The sequence below is a fragment of the Parasteatoda tepidariorum genome, chromosome 3 (assembly GCF_043381705.1).
Source record: "Parasteatoda tepidariorum isolate YZ-2023 chromosome 3, CAS_Ptep_4.0, whole genome shotgun sequence".
Taxonomy (NCBI): domain Eukaryota; kingdom Metazoa; phylum Arthropoda; class Arachnida; order Araneae; family Theridiidae; genus Parasteatoda; species Parasteatoda tepidariorum.
This window is the reverse complement of record NC_092206.1, coordinates 74038779-74062765: the sequence shown is the minus strand read 5'-3', so window position 1 is coordinate 74062765 and position 23987 is coordinate 74038779. Positions and strand designations below refer to the sequence as shown.

General features: G+C 29.8%; 2 protein-coding genes and 1 long non-coding RNA gene across 3 annotated transcripts; all 3 read left to right on the top strand.

Annotated features, from left to right (window-relative positions):
- Positions 1–20: 20 nt before the first annotated feature.
- LOC107446053 (Ribosomal RNA processing 47) lies at positions 21–11934 on the top strand. The gene is made up of 5 exons (XM_016060590.4): positions 21–362; positions 2210–2276; positions 5652–5707; positions 7793–7919; positions 11774–11934. Exons 1-5 carry the CDS (start codon positions 231–233, stop codon positions 11872–11874), a joined length of 483 nt encoding a protein of 160 aa, XP_015916076.1. The 5' UTR covers positions 21–230; the 3' UTR covers positions 11875–11934.
- Positions 11935–17780: 5846 nt separating this feature from the next.
- Positions 17781–23547, top strand: LOC122268337 (uncharacterized). The gene is made up of 4 exons (XR_006225142.2): positions 17781–17962; positions 18759–18962; positions 19655–19876; positions 23110–23547. It is a non-coding gene; the product is annotated as an uncharacterized lncRNA (long non-coding RNA).
- LOC107446033 (serine/arginine-rich splicing factor 10) lies at positions 17960–18704 on the top strand. Its single transcript, XM_016060569.2, has one exon. It carries the CDS (start codon positions 18031–18033, stop codon positions 18544–18546), a length of 516 nt encoding a protein of 171 aa, XP_015916055.1. The 5' UTR covers positions 17960–18030; the 3' UTR covers positions 18547–18704.
- Positions 23548–23987: the final 440 nt, after the last annotated feature.

Below are 23987 nucleotides of genomic sequence, written 5' to 3'. Positions count from 1 at the left end.
TCCTTTGCTTACTCCACCTACAATTCTAAAGAAATAAATAGCTTTCACACGTCAAAGCAAGCCGTAAGCTAAAGTTAATTATTAAAAGCAATTTCCGCTGCGAATATCTCCCGCCTATTTTCTTGTGCATTGCATTTACTTAAAGTTCAATAAGTTTACGCTGTATTTGATCATTTTAATAATAATTGGGTGTAATAATACATAACCTTAACAAAATTAGCTTGTAAATCATGGAAAATACTGAGATTTATATACCCGATGAAATTATGGGCAAACTCCAAAATTTCCACATTGCCATGGAGAAGATGGAAGAAACTTTGCAACCTCTACTGAAAACAAACATTAATTCTTCTGACATAAAGGTAGTTTTTTATAAATAATTCTGCCTAATTTGATGCATTCTTAAAATTGATCTTATGTTATCAAATGCACCATTTAATATAATTTCGGCCCATTTAAAAATAAAAAAAATTATTAATTTTCGGTACCTCTTACTTCATAAATGCTCGTTGTTTTTATTTTTATTTTAGAGCAGCTATTGTATGGAGCATAGTTGCAAAGTGGCGTGAGTTGATTGTATGAAGACTTTTTATTAACATTTGTTGTACTGAACGTACTTAAGTGTGATTTTGTTTACATTTCACATGGCAACACATATTACTATTTTCTCATAATAAGTACCTTATAATCAGAAATAAATATTGATAGTAATCCTGTACATTGATTTTTTATGTGAACCTGTTAGGATAATGGTTCTTCATTCTTAAACTGCATGAAGTCATGTAAATAAATAAACCAAAGTAAACAGTGTTGTTGAATCTGATTGAAAACTTCATTCGCTTCAGAAATAAACGTCGATCTGTTCGAAGTGCTTCAAAAATAGGCAGTTATTTTCTGTACTTGCGAGACGTGAATGTTAAGAAACAAAAAAGATTTAAAATAAAAATATTTTTGTTTCTTTATGTTTACATCTGGCAATGTGTGCAAATGAGTGTCTATTTTTGAAGCATTTCAAGCATGTTAATCTTTATTTCTGTAGCCAATAAATAAAGTTTTCAATCATGTAATATTTTGCCACTTCAGTCTCTTGAGATTATTCATTTAAAACAGTGTTGTAATTGTGTTTTATTTTTTCATTGAAGGATTATTGTGATGTGGCATCTTTTAGATCCCATGTTAGAGGGAAATTTAAGATTATTCTTATCAAGATATCCATTTAGCGTGGAAATCCAAATTAACAGAAAAAAATTTTAAATAATAAAAGTTTTTATTGGAATAACTTAAAGAGTTTTTACGATTGCTTTTTTGTCGCATTCCTTACTATTAATGTATACTAAAAAAAACTATCAATATCAGTTGCTAAATAAGAAATGTAACACAGTTTAAGAATGAAATTCTAAAAACTTAAAATTTGAGATAAAATACTTTTTTTAATGCATATTTAAGGTCCATAAAATACACAAATTTGAGTTTCATCAAAATTGCAGATTATACGCATGAAATCACTTTTTTTCCTCTGGTTGATATGATTTAAATGCATTCAAAGCAATAATAATTAATGCTAATAATGCAGTTGAATTTGCCTACAATGAGCCCTGATTCAACAAGAATCCATATTTATAGAGAAAAAAGAACTGAAATAATAAGGGGGGGGTGTACAATGTTAAATCTAGTGGGGCATTGTTTACTTTTAACATCTAAACCCCAGTTTTAGCTAGCAATATTTTGTGATTTGTAGAATGTTTATAAGTTTGTACCGCTCCAGCTCAGGTAATCCCTTCATAAAAAAATTCATTCGACATTCCAAAGACAACTAAAAGTTGTGATGAGTCATAAATCTAGCAAGCACTTAAACTTTTTTTCAAAGTAGGGTTGCAAATGACAATGTTTTTCAATCAATGAGTCTTAACCAAAAAACAAAACTAAAAAAACACACACAATAAGCCAGTTTAAAGAAAATTTAATAACCTCTTTTGTACTGTACGGAAAGAATAAATAAATAATTACTATATTTATTGTTTTATAAATATGTGTTAACTTGTGGTTTTTTTACACACCTGTTTTTTACGAGCACTCGGCTATGGCGAACAAATAGTACGATTCCTTCACACTTGTAATGAGTGAGTTTAACTGTATTGTCTTAATATCCAATTGTACTTTGAATTTATATCAGGTTCAAATAATTTTATATTATTTCTTTTTCTTTTAGCTAAGTCCTTTGGATAGAGCTCGATTAAACTTGGCTAGCGGATATGCTTTGAATTCTTTATTTTGGAGTTAGTATTACATGTTTTTTCCTAATTCTGTTTTGTTATTTTTAGTACTACTACTTTGTATTATTATAAGCTGGGCTATCATTATAATACAGATTCAATGTGCATCTACAGCAATTTTTCTTGCATAGATATTTCCAAATCATAATATGCCGTACCAAATACAATCACCAAGAAGCCGAATGAATTTTAAACTTGCAATTTTTCAACAAAAAAAGCAGAGGTTTGCCTGCTAGTTATACCCTTCAAGTTGGTCCCTTTCTGTGATTTTTTCTTTCTGGTGGGCTGCTGCCGAGAAGTTACAGATGCAGGTGGTTATTCAGACGCAGAACACTATATGGAAATCTTCTCTTTCTTGTCCAAATTTGTGCTATGATTTTAACTAGAATTAATTGATTTTCATAGCTTTATTTTAACAAACTTTGTCTTTTATTTTTTCTTTTTTTAAAAAATAGTGTGGTTTTATACTAAATGGTTATTTTTGAATCAATTCAAAATATAATTTCCTTAGTAGGGAAACAGCTTGTTTGTGTTGTGTGAATGAAGCTTGACAATTCATTAATTTCCCTATTTTAATATTTTTGTACAAAGTTCTTTGTTAAATTGCATTGAAGCAAGTATTGAGAAGGTAAAATATTCACAATACCTACCCTAGATGATTCTCATTCCATATAATGTAAATACAGGTTAGTTTCTCTTCATAAGTGTCCCAGTACTTGACTACATTTGTCCCAGTACTTGACTAGAAAATTTAATTAAGTCCAGTTCGATATGAAAAAGGTGCACCAAAAAGCACCTTAACTGCTCATCTGATGTATAGAATGTCTGTTTTAGAATCAAAATTATAAAGTGCATCGTTAAAATCAAGTATTTCACAAGGAATATATTAAACAAATTGGTAGCTCAGTGTTTTCACTACAATGCAAGAATCTCGCATGTTTTTTTCTTATCTCGCATTAAAAATTATTAACGCGAGAAGTTTGCTCACTCTATTAATCAATTTTAAAATGGCGAATCTCGAGAATTTTGGAAAAAATTTCGTATTCCGCCATTTTAAATAAAATCCGCTTCACTTTCATTATTTTCACCGTTAGTCATTGTTATCTAGCTTCCCTATTTACAGTATTGCTCAGAACAGGTGCGAACAGCAGAACCCCGAACCACAGAACCCCTTACAGAACACGTTTTTCTGCAACCACGTGTTCACCGTAGGTAAGGTTTCTTCATGTAAGATGTTTAATTTTTTGTGCATGAATGTAAGATGAACAAATACCTTGTTAAGGCAACATCTTCTATTCCGTAACGGACAAATGAAAATGAAACAAATGTCGGTAGAAACTGTCAGAACGAAACAAATACAGATATTTTTCAGCTAAATAAAAAATCTGTTGAGAAGAAAAATTAGTCCTTTATAATAAGTTATTTAAAGTCAGCTATATTTTTATGAATTACCAAACTCCCTCATCGACAATTTACAGCAATTTGTAAAAGTTAAAGGCTGTGAAAACTATGCTATATTGGAAGACATAGCATGAAGTATGAACATGGAAATAACTTCAACGAACTTCACTATTCTATAGCAGAAATAATTGAAAAGTCTGTGCTGGCAGATGTAAAGGATAGGTCAGCATCTGTTGCAAGGTCATTTAGCACCCAAAACCGATTTAGGACAAAATTTCGTAACAGATTGACTAATAATCATTTGAGCAACCTAATGAGAATAGCTGATGAAAAAGTAGATATATATTAACATTTTCCATATGATGATACAGCAAAAATATCCGATGCTTTAAAAATTAGAAGATGTTTAAAATGTATTATAATTAAAGAAATATTTTTTATCCAAGTCTATTCGTGTTTTTTTAATTTTTAGAAATCTCACTTAACTTTTTGAAATCTCACCCTGTTTTTGAAAAGGGTGGGAAATTCTCTCCAATTTTTTTTCTGTAATGAAAACACTGTGGCTTGTATGTGGACTTTTATTCCTTATCATTTATGTGATTTAATTGTTAAGCTTCGAATTTTAGGAGTACTAAAATCAACATTGAAAACAAAAAATTTAGGTGCTTCTTTTTTTTTTATCATTTTTATCCGTTGTGATTTTATTCATGCTCTAATTGCTTTGAATATTAGATATGTTTACTACATATCTGATATTCACTTATCAGGGTTGATTGTATTCTGGGTTTTTCATATCATTCTTCTGCATCTATTAACTAGATGTAGTTTTTTTTTTGTGAATATCTCAAAATTCCATGTATCTCAAGACCATTGGTTTGCAGCCTTCCGCAAAAAAAAAAACTTATAATCCAACTTATGATCTGATTCTAAAACTTTTGCTAGATTCTGTTAATGAAACTTTACATACATATGACTTTTTCGCTAATTTGATTCTTTTGGTTTGGCAGGGTTTTGTAATTTTAAATGTTTGCAACTGCACCAGAATCTGCCAATATTGTAATTCTTATTCAAGTGATTTTAATATCAAACATAGATTTTTGTATTTACCTGATTTAAAAGTTATGTGTTGCTATTTGTAGTCATACGATTTAAAAATCGTGTTGGAAGATATTTCTAAGTCCAAAGTGTCAACAAATAGATGGGCAGTGTTTTCCAGAAGAAAGATGTGTCACAGCTTGGAGGAAGTGAGGGTTTTATTGTCAGTTATGTTCTGCTCTTGGTAAAGTGATGAATAGTTGTTATGTGTAGTTTTTAACTTTGTGTTTATAGTTTTATCTTATTTTCAATAAACTTAGTTTTTAAAACAGTTGTACAGCCCTTCTGTGAGCTGAATGCTTTATTTTTGTAATTTAAATTCTGAAACTTAATAAGTATGTTTTCTTTTTACAAAAAATCCTACATTGTGAATCCTTTAACACACGATTTAAAAAACAATATCGCGATTTGTATTTACACATTTTTAAAACCCAAAATTACAATTCACATTCAAGTGATTTTAAAATCCAATATTGCTCATGTTCATGCAATTTTAAAATCCAATGTCTTGATTCTTGTAAGAAGTAAGTTTTTTCTTGAATTAGTTAAACTGTGTAATATTCTTTACTTGTAGGTTACTTAATTATGAATAATACATCGATTTTTTGCACATAAAATTTTCAGGGTTTTTCATTTTGTGTCATAATTATGTAATGAAGAAAAGAAAGTATTATATATCTCATAAAGTTTCTGTATTTTTTATTTATAACTTCATTATTTTATGCAAAATTTTTAAATAAAAGAGAGAATATGTAATTTAAATGTGAGCAATCAGTTTAATACCTACATGTTATAGTTGTTTTTAATGAAATTTTTAGGTTTTTTTAATTTAAATTTTTAATGAAATTAGTTAAAGTTTTAATATATGTTTTTATTTTTCAGTGTTTTTAAATACCTTAGGAGTGAATCCTAAAGATCATGGAATCAGAGTTGAGCTGGTAATATTCTTATTACTTTTCAGAAAGCTTTTTATAAATTATCTTGTAGAATATTTTATTATTCTTGCATTAACTGTTTTTAAAAATTTTTTTACATCAATAGTTAAATATCTGTTTCTACAATAGTTATCATTATTTAGATTTGACTGTAATAGATTGATAATTTAACTATTTATTTTTAAGTATTTATTTTTAATTCAACTCATTGCATATTATTTTTTTATATATTTCAGCTGTGTAAAAAATATAAATGCATACACTTTAATTTTTTATCTATTACAATAAAAGATGGTTCAGATAATTATAATGCAAACTTTACCTGTATTTTCATTTCATGTCATCAGCATGTGGCTATATTTTCAGTTTCTTCTTAATTATTTTTTTTAAAGTACTTTTTTTCCTTATATTTAAATCATGTTTTCTACAGTCGAGGATGTTATCTCTGGTTCTTGATGCTTCTTAGATTCTAAAAAAACTATGTCATATTAAGCTCTCGATTCATACTCACACGAGTTTAAAATCCAAGGCCATGATTCATATTCATGCATTTTTAAAATCCAGTACAGCAATTTGGATTCACACATTTTTAATATCAAACATCGATTTTTGAATTTTTATACATGATATAAAAAACTACACACATTGCAATCATATTTACGTGATCTAGTGATTCGTATTTGAATGATTCAACGATTTTATATCGCAAGTTGCATTTTCGCGCTTTTTAAATTCCAATATCACGATTCATGTTCACTCGGTTTTAAAATCTAATATCGCGGTTCTTGTTAGAAATAAGCTTCTTGAATAGTTGCTCTAAAGGTGTGATATATTTTGCAGGTTTATTTAATTATAATTGTTAGTTCAAAAAATTATGTTAAATATGAAAGATGTATGGTATATAAATTGATTTAGATTTTCCCCACATAAAATTTTTGGGGTTTTTCTATTTGTGCCACAATCACCCCTGTTATATAAAATATAAGTAAATTCGTACCTGTCTCAATTGAATTTATTTTTTATCAATTTATATATATATGTCAGAATATAATAATACTCCTCATGCTGTTACAACTTTTTCACCTGCTTATTTAATATTTGGCTCCTTGCCTTTTGATTCCCCTATTGATCAACCTTTATACCCCCCAGTAGAAAAAGCCTAGAAAAATTACTATCTTGTCATCAATATAAAAAAGGATATTAAAATATGACTGCAAATATTATGGAATGCAGTATTATGATTAATTAAAGGCCACAGTTCAAGAGTTTACGAGAAAACACGAGAAGGAGCACTACATATATATATATTTGAAAGTTACATTTTTTTTCTTGTAATTTAAGCCAGAAATAGTTTTTTTTTCCCCCAAAGAAAGTAGTGTCTAGTTTGAAGAGATAGAAAATACCATTTCAGGGCAAAAGTGACTGTCTGCATCCGGTTACGGGAGTGTCCGCTTTGTGGAGAATGTATATAATGCTTTATTTATAGAAGATTCACTGGGAATTTAAAATATGTCTGCCTTGAGAGGCACCCGTTTTGCAAGAGTGTCCATAACAGGAGGTTTCACTGTGTGTGTATATATATATATATATATACATTGGCTACATTGAATGAGATGTTAAATGTTTTGTCAGCACACAGATTATTTACAAAAGGAAAAAAGTTAGTCCTTGATACTGCTTTGCAATTTTATTAGCATAATTTATTTTAATTGCATAAATTGACTGAACCCAAATACATATAAAAATTATTAAGACTTAAATTGAATTAATATATTGCTTAAAATGCCTCTTAGAAATACCTCTTTTTGTAGTAAACTTTCAAATTTCTCTAATAATTAAAATTAAAGAAATATATAAAATTTATTCCAGATTATTAATTTCATATGCTAATAGCTATATTAAATTTAATAATCTGGTGTGAAACTAGTTCTATCCTGGTGTTCTTTATCCAATAAGAATAGTCAGTGTGAACAGTTTCATATAATTGTATTACTTCTTAGATGTATGGATATAATAAATTCATTAGTCCTCCTTACTTATACTACAAAAAAATTGTATTTGTCTTTAAAAGAATGAAACTCTTTTTAGGAGCGATATAAAAGTTTCATGCAAAGAATAAAGGAAATAACTGATAAAGACAAAGCTCCTGTTTTAAACAAAGATGCTGCTCAAAGATTTGTTAGGAATGCTTTGTGGGAACCAAATGAACAGAAAGGTTTGTAGTAAATTTTTGATCATGCTCCTTATCATTTTAATCATACCAAGATTTTCTCACCAACAGCTTAACACTTCAGAGCTACCATCATGTAAGGGTTCAATATAAACACAATTCAGGACAAATGATCATTTCTCTCATTTTTCAAAAATTTTAAAATCAAATATTTAATGTATTTTTGAGCAAAAAAAGAAAGTGTATACGTAATATAAAATGCATTTTTAAGATAAGATGCAAAATATAATAGTTGAGAAATGGTAAAACAAACTGCTTGAGAATTATGGGGTCTAATTTAAAAAATAATTAATAAACCTTCAAGTTATTCTCATTGTTTTAGTTTATTTCAATAATTTTATTTATAATGAGCATCAGGGTTCAAAAATTACATTACTTGATGTGCCCATGAAACTTAAAAATTATTAACTGTGTTTATATCTTAGCATGTAAATCACTAAAATGGCAGATCAATAAATCACTAAAATGGTAGATCAAGTGAAAAAATACACCAAGGGAGAAAGAAAAAAGAATAAAAAAATCAAATATTTTTGATAAGATCTAAATGTTACTGAATTTAATTTTATAAAAAAGAATTTAATTATGTGAACAAATAAAAATTATGCAAATGAGAACCTAAATTAGCTTTCTTATTACCCTAGCCACACTTATTTTTATTAGATAAAGTTTACCCTAATTGTTTTGTATAAGGAAATACTTGAGATGCTTATAACATCAGTTTAATGTAACGTGTTGTAAAGCATGCATTTGCAGATAATACGTAATAATTTTTGATAATATTTCTTCCTTGATAATAATACTCTGCCTTTACTCCATAAATTCTTATTTGTGCTTCATTATACTTCCTCGTTAGTAGCGCCTAATACTCTTTTGCTTATACTACTTATATTTGTGATTTGTACTTAAAATACTGTTAATGTCATTTTTGTTCAAGAGATAAATAAATACATTCATATATTTTCATTAATATGCAATCAAAATAGAAGTTTGGTATGCAAACTATTTATTTGAATCTGTACTTTATTGATTAACATATTTGGCAGAGCATGTAAATATTGTGAGATTTTTAGAATCCTGATATGTGTTTATTTAAATATATAAAAAAATTTCATCTGGTCTAACGTTTTTTAGGTACCTTCTTTAAAAATGAAATAATATGTGCCTTTGGCTCAATCATCTTTCAAAAGCTCTCCTAAGTAATTTCTTGCTGATATCAAAATGAATATTTTTTTGCAATGTGTTTTTGTTTCCAGTATGTTACAACTATTATGGGCACAGTTGGTAATAGCGAAGCAGCACTGCAACTAAGTCCAATTTGTTGTCACTATAATTGCGCATGAAGGGAATGCTGTTTTGTTGCAAGTAGAATACAACTGTTGACAGCTAGAGGTACAAAGTAATCCTTAAACTCCCAGACTTTTGCCAGAGTTCCATTCGTTAATGCAATTTACCATATCGCTATGTCGCTAATGGCATGATACCAGCAGAGGAAATTAAAGCTGTCTCTCAGAGCTTAACCCTTCTGAATACGAATTTCTCAGCTTCAAATGACTCAGACAGTACGGTATAATGCCTGAATAATCAAGGGTTCCCTCTTTTCAGCAATTTATCTGATTACATCTGTCAGTTGCTGAATATAACACTACAGCTAGGTTAGAAGAGATAGGAAGTAGAAACAGACACCTAGCTATATTTATATTGCTATCTAATTTACATGAAATTGATTTCAACCATTTAATGTTTAATATTACCTAATAACTATTAGATATTACCTAAACAGGAAAATCTTTGCTAATTACCCTTTACCATATTGACTTTCTCTACGAATTATGCAAAAAGACACTGTTCACGTTGTTCTATTCAACGTTTTCACAATTAATTCAACCCCAATCTATTTTGGCGAGTGCTTAAAAGGTGGTTATTTTTTGTTGAATAATTGGGCTATGCACCCTGATGAACCTTCAAAGTAAATGAAACCCTAAATTTTGACTATCAGCATCTGTTGGGCTGAGATAGCCTGGTTGGTTGTGCATGGGACTCATGTTCGTGAGGGCGAGAGTTCGAATCCAGCTGGCCGAAGAATCCCTGTGTATTAAACGGTGACTGGTGCACGTTAAATCTGTCATGGTCACAAAGTTGTCCAAGTTCCTATTACAAATCATTACAGACCTGAATATTGGTAGCCGTATACTCAAAAAAATTAGGTCTGCTGTTCAACAGCGGTTATAAAATAAAATGAAATCAACATCAGTTGACCGACGCTTTTAATTTCATCAATTGTTAGAACATTGCAAGTAATGGGTTGTTAATGTTTAGTCTCCCATGAATTAAGAACTGCTTGTTTACAATATTGTTTTTATCAATTTAAATAAAATCAGAATATAATTTAATAGAAATTATTGGAGTTTAGCAAACTACAGTGAACACACCCTGAAGCTTTATAGCTATGAATAATAATAAATAGAAAAACATTGCAGAATAAAAGAAAACAACAAACTGGTTTAAAGCAGGAATGACTAAACTTTTTAATTCATGTTTTACTTTATGGTGTAATATCACCATAATTCATTAAAGTAAATTTTTGTTCAGGGTTAGTAAGCTCACATTTTCTAATACAACTTTTTCAACTCAGTGATGCTTGTGCTTGCACCCAAAGTGATTATAATTTTTGGAATGGTAAGATAAATTTTTAATCTTGTGAAAACAAGCATTACAGAGAATTAAGTTTGCTTAAATTTAATTATGAGCTTTCACATTGGAATAATAATCTCTAAACCTGAGATCTCCCATCTATGTTTCATTTTTTTAGGAGTTACTAAAATAGTGTGATGATTATAAATATTCTTAACTAATCTTATACCTCTTAATTTTACTAATATTTCTATTTAGAAATTGAATAGAAAGAGAAATAAGGCCTAGCACTTTTTTTTACTTACAGCAAAGAGAGAAGTCATGTTCCTTATAATTTTAACTTATGATAATTTAAATATTTTTACAATTCCCCTTGAGCTTGAGTTAAAAAGTGTTTACTGAATTTCCATTTCATTTTATCATTTCTATTCTTATAACTTGGCTTCCTTATTATATTACTTCATAAAACTTTGAAAGTCAAAAAAACTTTTAGTTGCACAAAAAAATTCAAATTAAAAATACAATTTTAACATTGTGGTAAGTGGAAATTGATGGTAGTTAGAGCTGCAATAGCTATGTGGCGTACTATGATTTTGACAGTTTAAAGTTCACCCAAATACAGATCCATAAGTGCATTGAAAATAAAGGTGTGTGGTGTGCAATGCTAATCACATTGTCATCATCATGTAGTTGGTTTCAAAATTCCCTTTTTTTATTCTTTTTTTTTACAACAAGAAAATCAGAAATTTTGAATTGCACTTTTAAGTTTTTGAACACGTCAAATCTTAATCAATGTAGTCTTTTGATTATTTGGTGTGTGTGTTTNTTTTTTTTTTTTTTTTTTTTTTTTTTTTTTTTTTGGTGATTATCACTACAAATTTCCATGGTTTTAAAGTTTTTTTTTTTCAGTAGATACATTTTAAAAAATTTTTGAAATGTCAGTACAATTATTAGTTTGACTGAAGTTTTGAAAATATTTGATATTCAATAAAACACTTGATTTTAGATATCACGAAATTTTTTGTGTCACCCTTCAACTTTGTGATATCGAGTTTTGGTTATAATTTAAATATTATTCTAAGCCTGTTTGATTTTTATGTATTATTATTATTAAGATTGTGACGTACATTATAGAAGATTTCTATTATGTTAATTGGGATTTTTTTTAAGAATGTTTTATTATAACAAATGTGTTCATTTTTATGCAGAAACTTCTGACTGTTCATCTAATCAAGCTTTAAATGTTAAAGAAGACAAAAGAAATTGTAGTTTTACAGACCATGGGAAGAAAAAGAAAAGAAGACACTGATACGTTACTGTAAAAATATGTAAATAGTCAACTTTTTAATAAAATTTACTTTGAAGTAAAGATATGTCATTTTTGATTTTACTTTATTTTCATTACTCCAGAAGTGAAAAATGAAATAGTTGATGCCTGAAATGTAATACATGTAAATGTATTGTGCAATCTCACAGGAAAGGCAAAAAATTTGAGATAAAGTGGTTTTGAGTTATATGAGTATTTTAAAAAGTTAAATTTAATTAAGAAATCCTATTAAAAGTGATTTAATTGTTTTTAGTCGAAAAAAACAAGCATTTCTGTAAATTAGTTATACCATGTACATCTATTTACATAAAAAATAAAAAAAATATTTAACATACATTTAACACTGAAAATAATTTTTCAAAGATTTTTGAAGTCTAACCTTTTTTGTTTCAATAATTTTTTTCAATAATTCAAGAAAGAGCAGCAAATCCCCCATAGCCAATATTTTCTTGGGATTCAAGAAAAGTTTGTAAGTGTTCTACAGCTTTTTCTCTTGCTCTCACTTTCGGTTGTTTATCAATATGATTTTCAACTTCTTCATCTGATATTCCTTTGACATTAAGATTTCCTCATGTTGCCATGCAGTTGTCTACTTGTAAAAACTTCAAAATTAATTTCAACATTAAATCCCGATTTTATTGTATTCCATTCTTGCAAATCTAGCACCTTTTTTTTCTTCTTTCCCCCAAGCCCTGAGCATGTACCTAGCACTGAGCAAATCTAGCACTGTATTTTCAGCATCATCAGTTTCTTCTTCTTTACTGATGCCTTCAACCTCTTGTCCATATTCACAGCTATTTTTAAAACCAGCCATTTTAAATCTATTTTGGATAATTTTTAGAGACACATTTCTACAAGCAGAACAGTCATTCTGATAGCGTCGAACACATTTATTTTTGGAAGAGTTCTCTAGTTTTTTCTATAGTTCACTTTAAAACACCTAATTATCCTTTGATCCATTGGTTGCAATTTTGAGGTGAAAATGAATTTCTATTCCTAGCTTTCCTATCTATGTTGAAAAGCTAATCACTGGTGGTCACTCCATCCTACTCATCAATCCCTCACTTATTGCCAGAATCGTTGTATTCTTTTCAAGTTAAGGAAGTGAAGGGACAGTGATCGAAATTCCAACAAACACCCCAACCTGTTCATCTCTACTTCCTGTGGGTTCACAAAATTCATCTCCGTCTGCAAGTTCTACTGATAAAGTTATGTTATTTGGACATTGTTTTGTTGCATGTGCAATTAGCAAACCCTTCTTTTTCCTGCACTTAAAAACGCACTGTCTCTATCATACTACAAGCTTTATTACTACGGCTCTGAATAGAAACCATATTTGATAAGGATTCCGCCCTGTTGTATTATATCTTGGCCATTCCACATAAGAAATTTCTAGGTGCACTAATATTTACCGTTCACATTTCTTGCATATGAGCCATGCGAGAAATTAAGTAAATTTTTTTTTATTTCCAATGGCAGAGAACTTGAAAAAATTGTGAATGCAATGAACAATAAAATAAGCATCTCGTTCAGCTTTTCACCTTCCAGTACCGCTTGACTACTGTATTTCCACGAAGCACTTCACAGCATAGAAGGTGATGTTGTTCTCTCTGTTCAGACATGTTGCTCTCTTAATAAAGTGCATTTTAAAATTCTCAAAAATTTATGTTTCATTTTAAATTGCAATATAAGTTTAATATGGAATTTTCATGGGATTGTTTTAATTTATGTGATTTGTCTACGATCGTAGTTGATTCGTATGATCGTTGTGATTTGTGTTCAAAATTTACGTGTTGGTTGGTTGGTGTCGTATCCTCTGTAGAATCATATTTCATGGTGTGCTTGAATAGTTTTTGTTATTTCTATGGCATTAAAAGAGTACAAATCCTCTTCTGTGGGGTAGTTTAAGAGGTGAAGGCCTGCAGCGACTGCAGGGCAGTTAAAAACATGATATGGTGTCAGTTCCACATTAAGACAGTTGCCACAGTTTTGATATTTTCTAGTCTTATCTGTAGAAATTTTCATGTTTTTATGATGTTTTGTTCTTAGTCTGATGAGAGTAGTGGCTGTCTTCCTATCGATGTCAAGATTAGTTATTTGATCGTGGGCTTTGAAAATTTACGTGTAGTTTTACCATTAGAGATTTTTATTTTTTAAATTCTAACAAGTCGTGAGCTTAAGACAAACGTAAGAAAATTGATATTACAACATAAATAAGGTGTAAGGTATGTGTGGGGGCGGAGTAATCGACCATGCCAACCTGCATCTATGAAAAGGTACCCCCGACATAGAGTCGAGTTAACATGTCTTATATACTAGTGAATTGTAGTTGTAATTTAGTAGTGGTAGTTACGCTACAGTACTCCCCTACTAGAATTTTATCTGTGATAGAATTCGATGAACGAATACCACTAGTTGAATTCATTGCTGTTTTGTGTGAAGCCGGGAGAGCTGTATTAAGATCACCGTATTTTTTTAGTGCTGAATGTGAGAGGTGTTTTAACTTCACGGTCGATCGTAGTCGCTCCTCTGTTGCCGTTAGCAGTCGAGTGATCACAAGTATGCAAGGTGACGTTGTGCGTGATCGAGACGAGACTGAGTAGCAACAGTGCGAGGAGGTGGATAATGTCGCAGTCACAAGCTGCAAGTCAACTTTTCAATGTGGATCATCCATCGAAGTAGGCGTTACTGTCTAGGTAGGCGTGTTCACATCACGTCCGAAGGTCACCAATATGGGAGCGGAGTAATCGACCATGTCAACCTTCATCTATGAAAAGGTACCCCCGACATAGAGTCGAGTTAACATGTCTTATATACTAGTAAATTATAGTTGTAATTTAGTAGTGGTAGTTACGCTACAGTATGCCATGTTTTTGACGTTATCCCTTATTGACTACAATTGGCGATCGAAATGGGCTGCAGATGGCGTAGAGCAGAACTACCCATGGCAACACTTCGCATGCTTTCCCCATTAGCGTGTGGAAAGTCATAGAGGAAGGAAGTACGCTAGTTTCTCTCTTGATTTTCATATAGATTAAAATTTTTTAAGCTAGAAAATGTATATGGAACTGAAAACAACATTAAACATAGTTCTAAAGAATATCGCCCCCCAGTGGACTGATCGTTAAGACACGGTTTCCAGCAGATCACCGAAGTCAAGCATCACTGGCTGCGGTCAGTGTGCGGGTGGGTGACCACTTGGATCAGTCTGCGTAGGGATCGAGGGTGTGCGGTATNATTTTGGAAAGACTTATTCGGATAATGGCTTTGTCTAAAAAATATCGATGGTTAAATCCTTTATTTTAAATATTAATTATTTGTTGCTTGTAAACTGAAGTTGCATTTTAATGTAAAGGTTCTCGATTGGGTAAATTTTTGACCGCTTAAAATTTTAAACTTACTTATCACCCCAGACAATATATAAATTTTAGAAAAATGTGTGTGCATCATGAAATTTTTAAACGAACAACAGCTAAGGCAAAATTTACTTTATTAATAATTATGTATTTGTCGATCTATGTGTTTGGATTAAATTAGATCATATAAATTTTAAATAATTTTTTCTGTAAACATGCATTTCGTCTCTATCTTTTTTTTTATATTTTCACCTAATTGCCGCTTGAGTGTAAAATTTAAGATACGACATTTTTATTAACTAAGGTTTAATGTAGTAATTTGGTCACATAACAGCCTACTTTGGTTTTAATAAACCGTAATTATAGAAACTTCTCAGAACTATTCAAAATATTTAATAATAATATTACATTACCTTCCTTTAAAAATCATTTTATGCCCGCTCAAAATAATATATTTTTTATCATAGATTATTGTAAAACAGTTTGTATTTATTATATTAATTCAGAACATTTCTTCTTAAAAAATTAAGTTTCTATACTCTATTTCATTTTTTTATTTATTTATTTTGTGAAATATGTGAAAATTGTGTGACGAATATGAACAAAAGAAATTAATATGTGTTTTTAACATTTTAATATTAGCGCAGATTTTCTAAATGTGTTTTCAGTTATTATTGTACTATTGTTAAATTTTTGTTTCTTTACATAAAAATAATATTCCATTTTGCTCAAATTTAAAGGAAATATATTAGGGGGGGGGAGGGTGTCATTACGATGCACAGAGTTTCGACCTGTTTTTCTAATCTAAGCTTCTAGGGAAAATTTTAAAGATCAAAAACTTAAATTCGATGAAAAATGAATGACATGCTTACTAAGGGGAAGTACGTTTTTATATTCGATTTTATTGCTCAAATTATTTTAGCTTATTTCTATGGATTTAAAGAAAAATGAAGTAATTTACAATTTTATCGTAATATTTCGTAATTTAAAATAAAAGATTTAACTTTTCTCTATCGAGCCATTAAAATTTTAATAGTACATGATAATCTAATACTAATACGTAATAGGATTATCAAAGGTAATTCTTTTTCTAATTTACTTGATAGGTTCCAACCACCTTCGGACTTATGTTATAAAGTGAACAAACAAAAATCAAAGCGAAGAATTTTTAATTTAAATTCACAAACTTTTAATTAAATATTTAATTCTTTTGAATAGTCCCAAGTCTACAATATGATTTTATAAAAAGTTTTATTACCCTAAAAAAGAAAAAAAAAGCGAAACGAGACTAAAATGTCTATACTTTTAGTGTCTTTATTTTCCTTTAAAAATTTCAAGCACAATGGCTCAAAAATATGTACATAGTGGTTTCCATTTTCTCTAACTACTTTAATATTAATTATAATCAGCATTATTAAAGAAGGTATTTCTTGAATTATCACTAATAATCATCCGAGTTTAGAATATATTAAAGATAATAAAATCTATTGCGACTTTTGATTTCCAGGATCTTTTCCCCTTTCTAAACCAAAAGATGTCTTTTNATTTCAGTTTTCCATTTTCCTCTCAAAACACAATGATGCCAAATGGCTTTAAAATACAACTGAAACAGTAACCCGGAAATTTAGGCAGTCCCGAGCTTGCAGCGCTCCCTAGTGTAGAAAACACCATCCTGTTCTAGAAATGCAGGGGGGGGGAGGCTAGCCCAGAATTATGGTCATTACTTTAAACTAAATTTACGTGTTGCTTGATAATGAAGTTTTTAAAATTATTCATAACACAACTAAATTGCGATGTTATGTTATGCTAAATTATGGTGTTATGCTAGTAGATGTTATGCTAAATTTGAGGTTATGTTTATTTCAATTTTTGTTACTTCATAACTGCAAAAGATAATTCTTATGGAAAAACAAACAAATGAAGAAAAAAAAATCGTATTTGTAATATTACTATACCATCTTATATTTGTAAAAACATTCTTTATTTTTATTGTTTTTAGCTTTGATGAATTTAAATCAATTAAAACATAAATATTGTCTGAAATACCCCACCCTAACGACGACATAATATTAAGTAAACATTTGCAAGGAATAAATAAATTCCGAGAATTTGTTGCCAAACTCATACAAACACCAGCCAACAGCCACCATCTCCCTTCCCCCAAACAGTGATCTCATTTTTGACCAATTGCGTGATCCGGCCCAAGTGAGAATTAATCGCTCGTGCTAAAAATAGTAGGAGAGGGAAGGGAGAAGGCCCATGGGCGTGAAACCGGAGATCGCCGATAGTGTAAAATATTGCCATTTGTTATTTTTTTATTTATTTAATTTGCATAGTGGATAGCAGGCTTGCGGAATCTTCCGAATTCATTCGTTGTTTGTTTCGGTGAAATTTAAATTAAAGAACGAGCTATACGGTCACATCAATTAAAGAACGAGCTAGACGACAAGCTTTGACAACGCATTTTAACTACTAGCGCCATCTGTGCTTCGCTTTACAGGATTAACCATGCATAGTAAACAACTCAACTTTATTCGCATTTTTTGTGACGTTTATTGCTGTTGCGCGTTATTTTGTGACCCTATTATTGTGTGATGATATAATTGGAATATTGTAACAAAAAAACTCTTCATTTATTAAGTTTATATTACTAATGTGATAGTTCTAAACGATAGCTGTTTGCTAAAGTAATATCTCATCAAAATTACTTATTTGTGAGTTGATTCCATTTTCCTTTTTATTGTGTTAATTACGTTAAGCCTACCAACTGGCTCCTAAAAGTATGTCCCGTTATTCACGGCCACCTAATTCATCGTTATTTGTTCGGAATGTACCGGACAGCGCGAGGCCTGAGGAATTGCGCCGATTGTTTGGAAAATATGGACCCATAACAGATGTTTATATTCCTTTAGATTATTACAATCGAAGACCTCGTGGTTTCGCCTATGTACAATTTGAAGATATTCGGGACGCCGAAGAAGCTCTCAATGAACTGGACCGAATGCGCTTTTATGGTCGTGAATTGGAAATCGAATTTGCTCAAGGAGATCGTAAGACACCTCAAGAAATGAGAGGTAAAGAAAGGCGAGGTTCTCGTCGTTCACCCCATCGTGGAGGATCCAGTCGTTATGATGATCATCGTCGTCGAGGCCGCTCAAGAAGTCGTTCACCATATTACAGAGACCGCAGCCCTGGATACCGGAAGAGACGATTTTCTGGAAGCCGATCTCGTTCCCGCTCACGATCTCGCTCCAAGGAAAGGTACCACAGAAGTGTTTCACCGCATAGTGATGCATAGGTCCTCCTCCTTCCTGCGTTAAGTTGGACATTTTTAAAAGCTAGGCTTCTTTGTTTTCATAGTTATCATTTGATTGTATAAATGCCATTTATTATCTCTTAATCATTCTCTGTATTATCTATGTACCATGAATAAATCTTTCTTTGCGTAACTATAAATGTATGTAAAAAATTGATCAATCAGGAATGTTTATTTTCATTTACTAATTGCAGTTTACTGGATATCCAGAAACAAATCAAGCAAGTCAGGGTAGAGTAAAGAGTCAAGCTCAAAATGTAATTCCAAGGTTTCAAGTTCAATGCTATATTTTCCCTGTTATAAAGGTTGTGTAAAGAGAAGCCAGATAAAGTATACAAGGTTTTGCAAATTTCAAGTGTGCCCACAAGGCTCACCAAGTGTACAGTTAAGAAATTAAGGTAATTGGGATGTAGGTTTAATAATCTAAAATTCTCCATTAAAAAAGAAATTTTATATTTGTTGTAGCTAAATGTTTTAAACTTAAACAAATTAAAACTTAACGTAAGATAATTATTTATGCTGTTGACAATGTAAGTATTTGTCAGATTTTACATTTTAAGTTTAATAATTTAAATCAATTTATTTATTAATCTAAATTTAAGGAGTTTTAATTATCATGAAACTTGTATATTTAACTCATGATAAGCACAGCAATTTTGATCTGGTTATGCAGCTTACATTTGTCACACGAGAAAATTATTTCTTAGAAATTGATGTTAAATAAGCAAATATATGAAAAAATTTAATTCATTAATGTTTCTCAAAATTTCTTTTTTTTTAATGAAAATGTAAGATATATTTGTTTTTATACGATTTTCTTTCTGCATATTATGTTTTTTTGTTATAGAAGATTAAGTTGTGTAAACATCTTTTAAAGCATTTAAGAATATTGAGAATTTGTGATATTTAAAGTATTAACTAGATATGATTGCAAATTAGTGAGCCGCTTTAATTCCTGACAAGAATATATACATGAAGCAATTATAAAATGCATAAATCTCTAAAGTAATTGCTTGTTTTGAGGTATGGCACTTATGACTTTATGAAGCAGAATTTCTAAGCTTATTTGAATTTTTTTTAACCATTACAGTCCAATTTGCAAGGTAAAGTCAAGTTGAAACAAAAGAATTCAAGCATATAAAAGGTAGCATTCAAGACCTTATTTTGTAAAGAATCAGATATGTAGTTGGCTTGTAAAGAACCGAAAAAGTATTACAAGTTTTCAAGTAAAGTAACAAGTCGTCAAAGGATACTCAAATTTGCAAGCTACAAAACTTGCTTTGGAAAAATAAAGTACAGAAAAGTTAAAGAGGTAAATGGGAAATAGTTTTACTATTAAATCTTTAAGTATAATAATTTTCAGAAACCCAGTAGCAGAATTGGGTTTATCATTCTGAAGTATCCAAATAATGATTGACTATGCTTATTGTAATTGAATTGTTCTAGTATAGTTGGTGTATGCGACTTAAATTTATCTTTTAAAGGACTGAAACTATCTAGGTAAGATGTAGTTTAAATTGAATGTAATTGTATAAACAATTTCTGAGAAGCTTGTTAATTTGAAAAGTGCACAAAAGTTGAAAATACTTACACAGATATTGTTAACGGTTTCTGCTACTGGGAATTAAATCTTATCTCAATTCGATAGGGTAAATTTGCGGAGTATTTTGAAGAATTAGTATCAAACTTGGAGACTAACACATTAAGGGTATAAAGGAAGAAACATTTTTAGGGTTATTTATTTAGATTCATACATAGATTAATAAATTGCCATTAGATGATACTATTTATTTAGCTAATTCCTTGTTATAAAATGAGCTTTAAAAGATAAAACATTGTACTTTATAAGTTAATGTTTAACTATACCAGGGATGCTACACCTGCGCCATTTGCGACAAACTGAGACAAAACGGCATAACTGCGCCATTTTGCGACATTCAGCTCAGTTTCTGCCAAAGCTGCGCCATTCTGAGACAAAACGTCCAAAATTTGGCAAACCTGAATTCAGTTTCAAATATTAATCCGCATTGCCGTGAGTCATTGGAGATCATTTTGCCGTTCACGTCTCCAAGGGATGAAAGACTTCCACGAAAAAGCGGAAATCCGCTTTTTTTCTCCCAATTTTGAAAATTTCCGACCATGTTCCAAAAACTAAAATTTTTGGGAAGTCCTATTGGAGAAACCCAAGCCGCCCGAACGATAGTCGGATTACCGCGACTTCTGCTATAGAGTGGAAAGGAGTCTAAGCGTTTCGTTNATTGTTATCAAACTGATTAATAGTCATTTTAGTTGAGATAAACTAAGTCAAAAAATAATTTTAGTTGAGACAAACTGAGCCAAAAAGAGATTTTAACTGAGACGAAATGCAATTTCTGGTGAGACAATTTGATATTTTGCGAGTAGCATCCCTGCTATACTATTACTCTCAAATATGGTCGCCTATGTCGAGACACTTCAGACATTTTGAGTTATAAACAGTTTTAACTCTTGTAAAACTATTTGTAATCTAAAAAATTTCATCTTTAGGTTTATTCCATTAGAATTGTAATTCTTGATTCGTAGCTTCAGTGATGATTTTATCTATTATGGTCAATTCATTAAAGCATGTTTATTTCACTGACAATTGTCAACATTAAATTATTTAATGCTAGTATGAAGTTTTAGGTCATTACATTTCAATAAATTTTTCTATTACATTTTCAATAAATTTCTATGATGCCTAATAATTTGAACTCACCAACCATAAGAATTAATGTTCGATGGGTTATTTGACAGTGCCTTTGTGAAAAAATTATGGTTGTTAATTTTCACATCTATTTAGCCTTGGTATTAGAGTGGCCGAAACTGAGTGTCTTCAATTTTTTATTAGATGTTTGCATTATGTATTATATTTGTGACATAGCCAGCCTGACATTCTCCATACCCATAGCCAGACTGATTCTCCATACCCATTGGCAGAGAATCATTCCTGTCATATATATCTAGACTATGGCATTGAAATTTCAGTTCTAAAGATACTAACCAGACTAAAATTATTTTTACCACAAAGTATGGAAAAAATCTTTTTTAACTGTTAGCAAAAGTAGTATGAAGAGCATTTTGGGAAATAAAACTGAAAAGATATATATAAAAATGGAAACATATTTATAGCAAAAAATATTTAAAATAAGGTTTAACTGATTCCAACATCTTCCATATACGTAAGAAAAATATCAGATATGTTACCATACTTTTAGCACTTTGTGTTTATATACCACTGACTTTCAACCCTAAAATAACATTAGTCGGGGTCAAGATACATAAAAAAAATCTGCACAAACCTTTTAGCGAATTTTTAATCTGATTTCTGAAGTTGCATCTTGATATTTTTCCTAGGTTTTCAACATAAATGCAAGATTTGAGAAAATTGTGACTGGTACTTTGATTTGAAATACAATTTTTAAACAAGATAAAACTTGCTTGCCAGGCCTAAATATTTGATCACCATTGGCGAGTGGATTGGATTACATACTGATCAAGGCTTTTGCTTTTTGGCCCTGATTGTCTTGTTTGGATATGGTTTAATTTTGATATGTCAGCTATGCACTAGAAATAAAACTAATTTACTGATTGTTACTGTCGAAATCAAAATGTATGTACAGAATCAAAACATCCTGAACATTCATTTTCAAATAATTAATACGAAAGATAAGATAAGAGAAAAAATAACAATTTGATTTTCTGCTTGAAGTGCAATTTTTTATTAAATTAGCAATGTAAGACTATTAATATTTTTTATTCAATTGCTGAATGAGTTAAAATAATTGTTAACTTTAATTTTGTTGACTTAAAGGTATCAAATATATATTTAGATAGTTTCTTTAATCGATTGAGGTAAAAATAATGCAAATTTGCTTGCACGTTTTTGCAACTGAAAAATTTATATTACTTTATACTATTGAGATAAAATTGTATTTTTTACTATTAAGGTAAGATTGAAAGTATACTTAACCCTGTCATATGCAACATAAAATTGAGACGTAGATGTGTTAAAATAATGAGGGAGAAAAAAAAACAACATAGAATTATTGATATCTATTTTAGTGAAATTGTAGACAAGTTCTAACATTACATGCTGAAAGTTGGTTTTTTTTTTTTTTTTTAAAGAAAAACAAAAACATTATACCTATGTCTCTTGTTTTTTTTATTTTATGCTACATTGAAAATAAGCTTTTCATGTCAAAGCATGAGTTTGTTATACTTAAACAAACATATAATTCTATATAAAATTTTGTAACACAGTGTATGTTACATGCATCTAATACCTAGTTTAAAGAATTAATGGATAGTTATAATTAATAAAATCTTGATTTGAAATACTTCCTGGTTTACTTTGAAACATAAGTTTTCTATTAAATGTTAATATAATTTTTTTATTCTGTAAAAAAAATATCGATAGTTTTATTTTGCTTAATCTATAAAATCATTGTATTTTTAGGTTTGCCATTTTTATATCAAATTTTATAAAAGGGTCTAAACCTAATCAAATTTTTTTAACCATTCCAGTCCGCAAGGTAAAGTCAAGTTGAAACAAAAGAGTTCAAGTAAATAAAAGTTAATCAAGTTCTTATATCTAAACGGATCTCGGATACGTTTTGGGCTTGTAAAGATCACAAGTAATCAAGTAAAGTTACAAGTCTCCTCAAAAGACAAGTTTCGTTTAAAGATACAAAGGTCTAACATATTTGCAGCTAAGAACACAAGCGGTATAGCAAGTAGTCAAGTCTCCATAAAAAGATCAAATGGCAGGCCATGATGTTCGTTTCGGAAAAAGTACAGAAAATTAAGAGGTAAATGGGAAACAGTTTTATTAAAATCTTAAATTAAGAAATTAAGCATAAATTTGATAGCTTACTGCTTATAAATTTGTTAGATAAAATTTGATAAATACTGAAATTTTTTAACTTATGTTGCACTTAAAATAAAGAGAAATAATAGATACTATTTTCGCATCTTGTTTGTTCTTTATTTCATGTCTTACATTTCACATGTTGAAAATTACATTTTTAATTCACATTATCTTCAATGTTTGGTTAATTGTGTGTTGTAAAAGGTATGGTATGACAAAAAAAGCTTTTTCATTTTTTTAACACAAAGATAAAAAAAAGCTGACAACTTAATATTTTAAATGAAAAAAAAAATTATTTCATCACTTGTCTGAAAATTTAAATGCTTAATTTGCAGATAAAGGCTGTCCTATATATCTTAAGATCTAGAAAAGAAAAAAATTTCTTTTTTCCTGCTTGCTAAGCTTTTTATTTTATTATTATTGTAAATTGCAGAAACTGCAAAATTAAATTTTTTTTATATTATCCTGTGTGTTGATTAGGCATTTTTGTAATGTGTAGCTGACATATGTTTCTAGTATGCAACAATAAAGTCTA

Excerpts from the sequence above, each read along its gene's own strand:
- LOC107446033 (XM_016060569.2), top strand. The coding sequence starts at position 18,031 with ATGTCCCGTTATTCACGGCCACCTAATTCATCGTTATTTGTTCGGAAT.
- LOC107446053 (XM_016060590.4), top strand. The coding sequence starts at position 231 with ATGGAAAATACTGAGATTTATATACCCGATGAAATTATGGGCAAACTC. Across the intron at positions 363-2,209 it reads TTAATTCTTCTGACATAAAG|CTAAGTCCTTTGGATAGAGC; the intron begins GTAGTTTTTTAT and ends TTTTTCTTTTAG. Across the intron at positions 2,277-5,651 it reads TTTGAATTCTTTATTTTGGA|TGTTTTTAAATACCTTAGGA; the intron begins GTTAGTATTACA and ends TTTATTTTTCAG.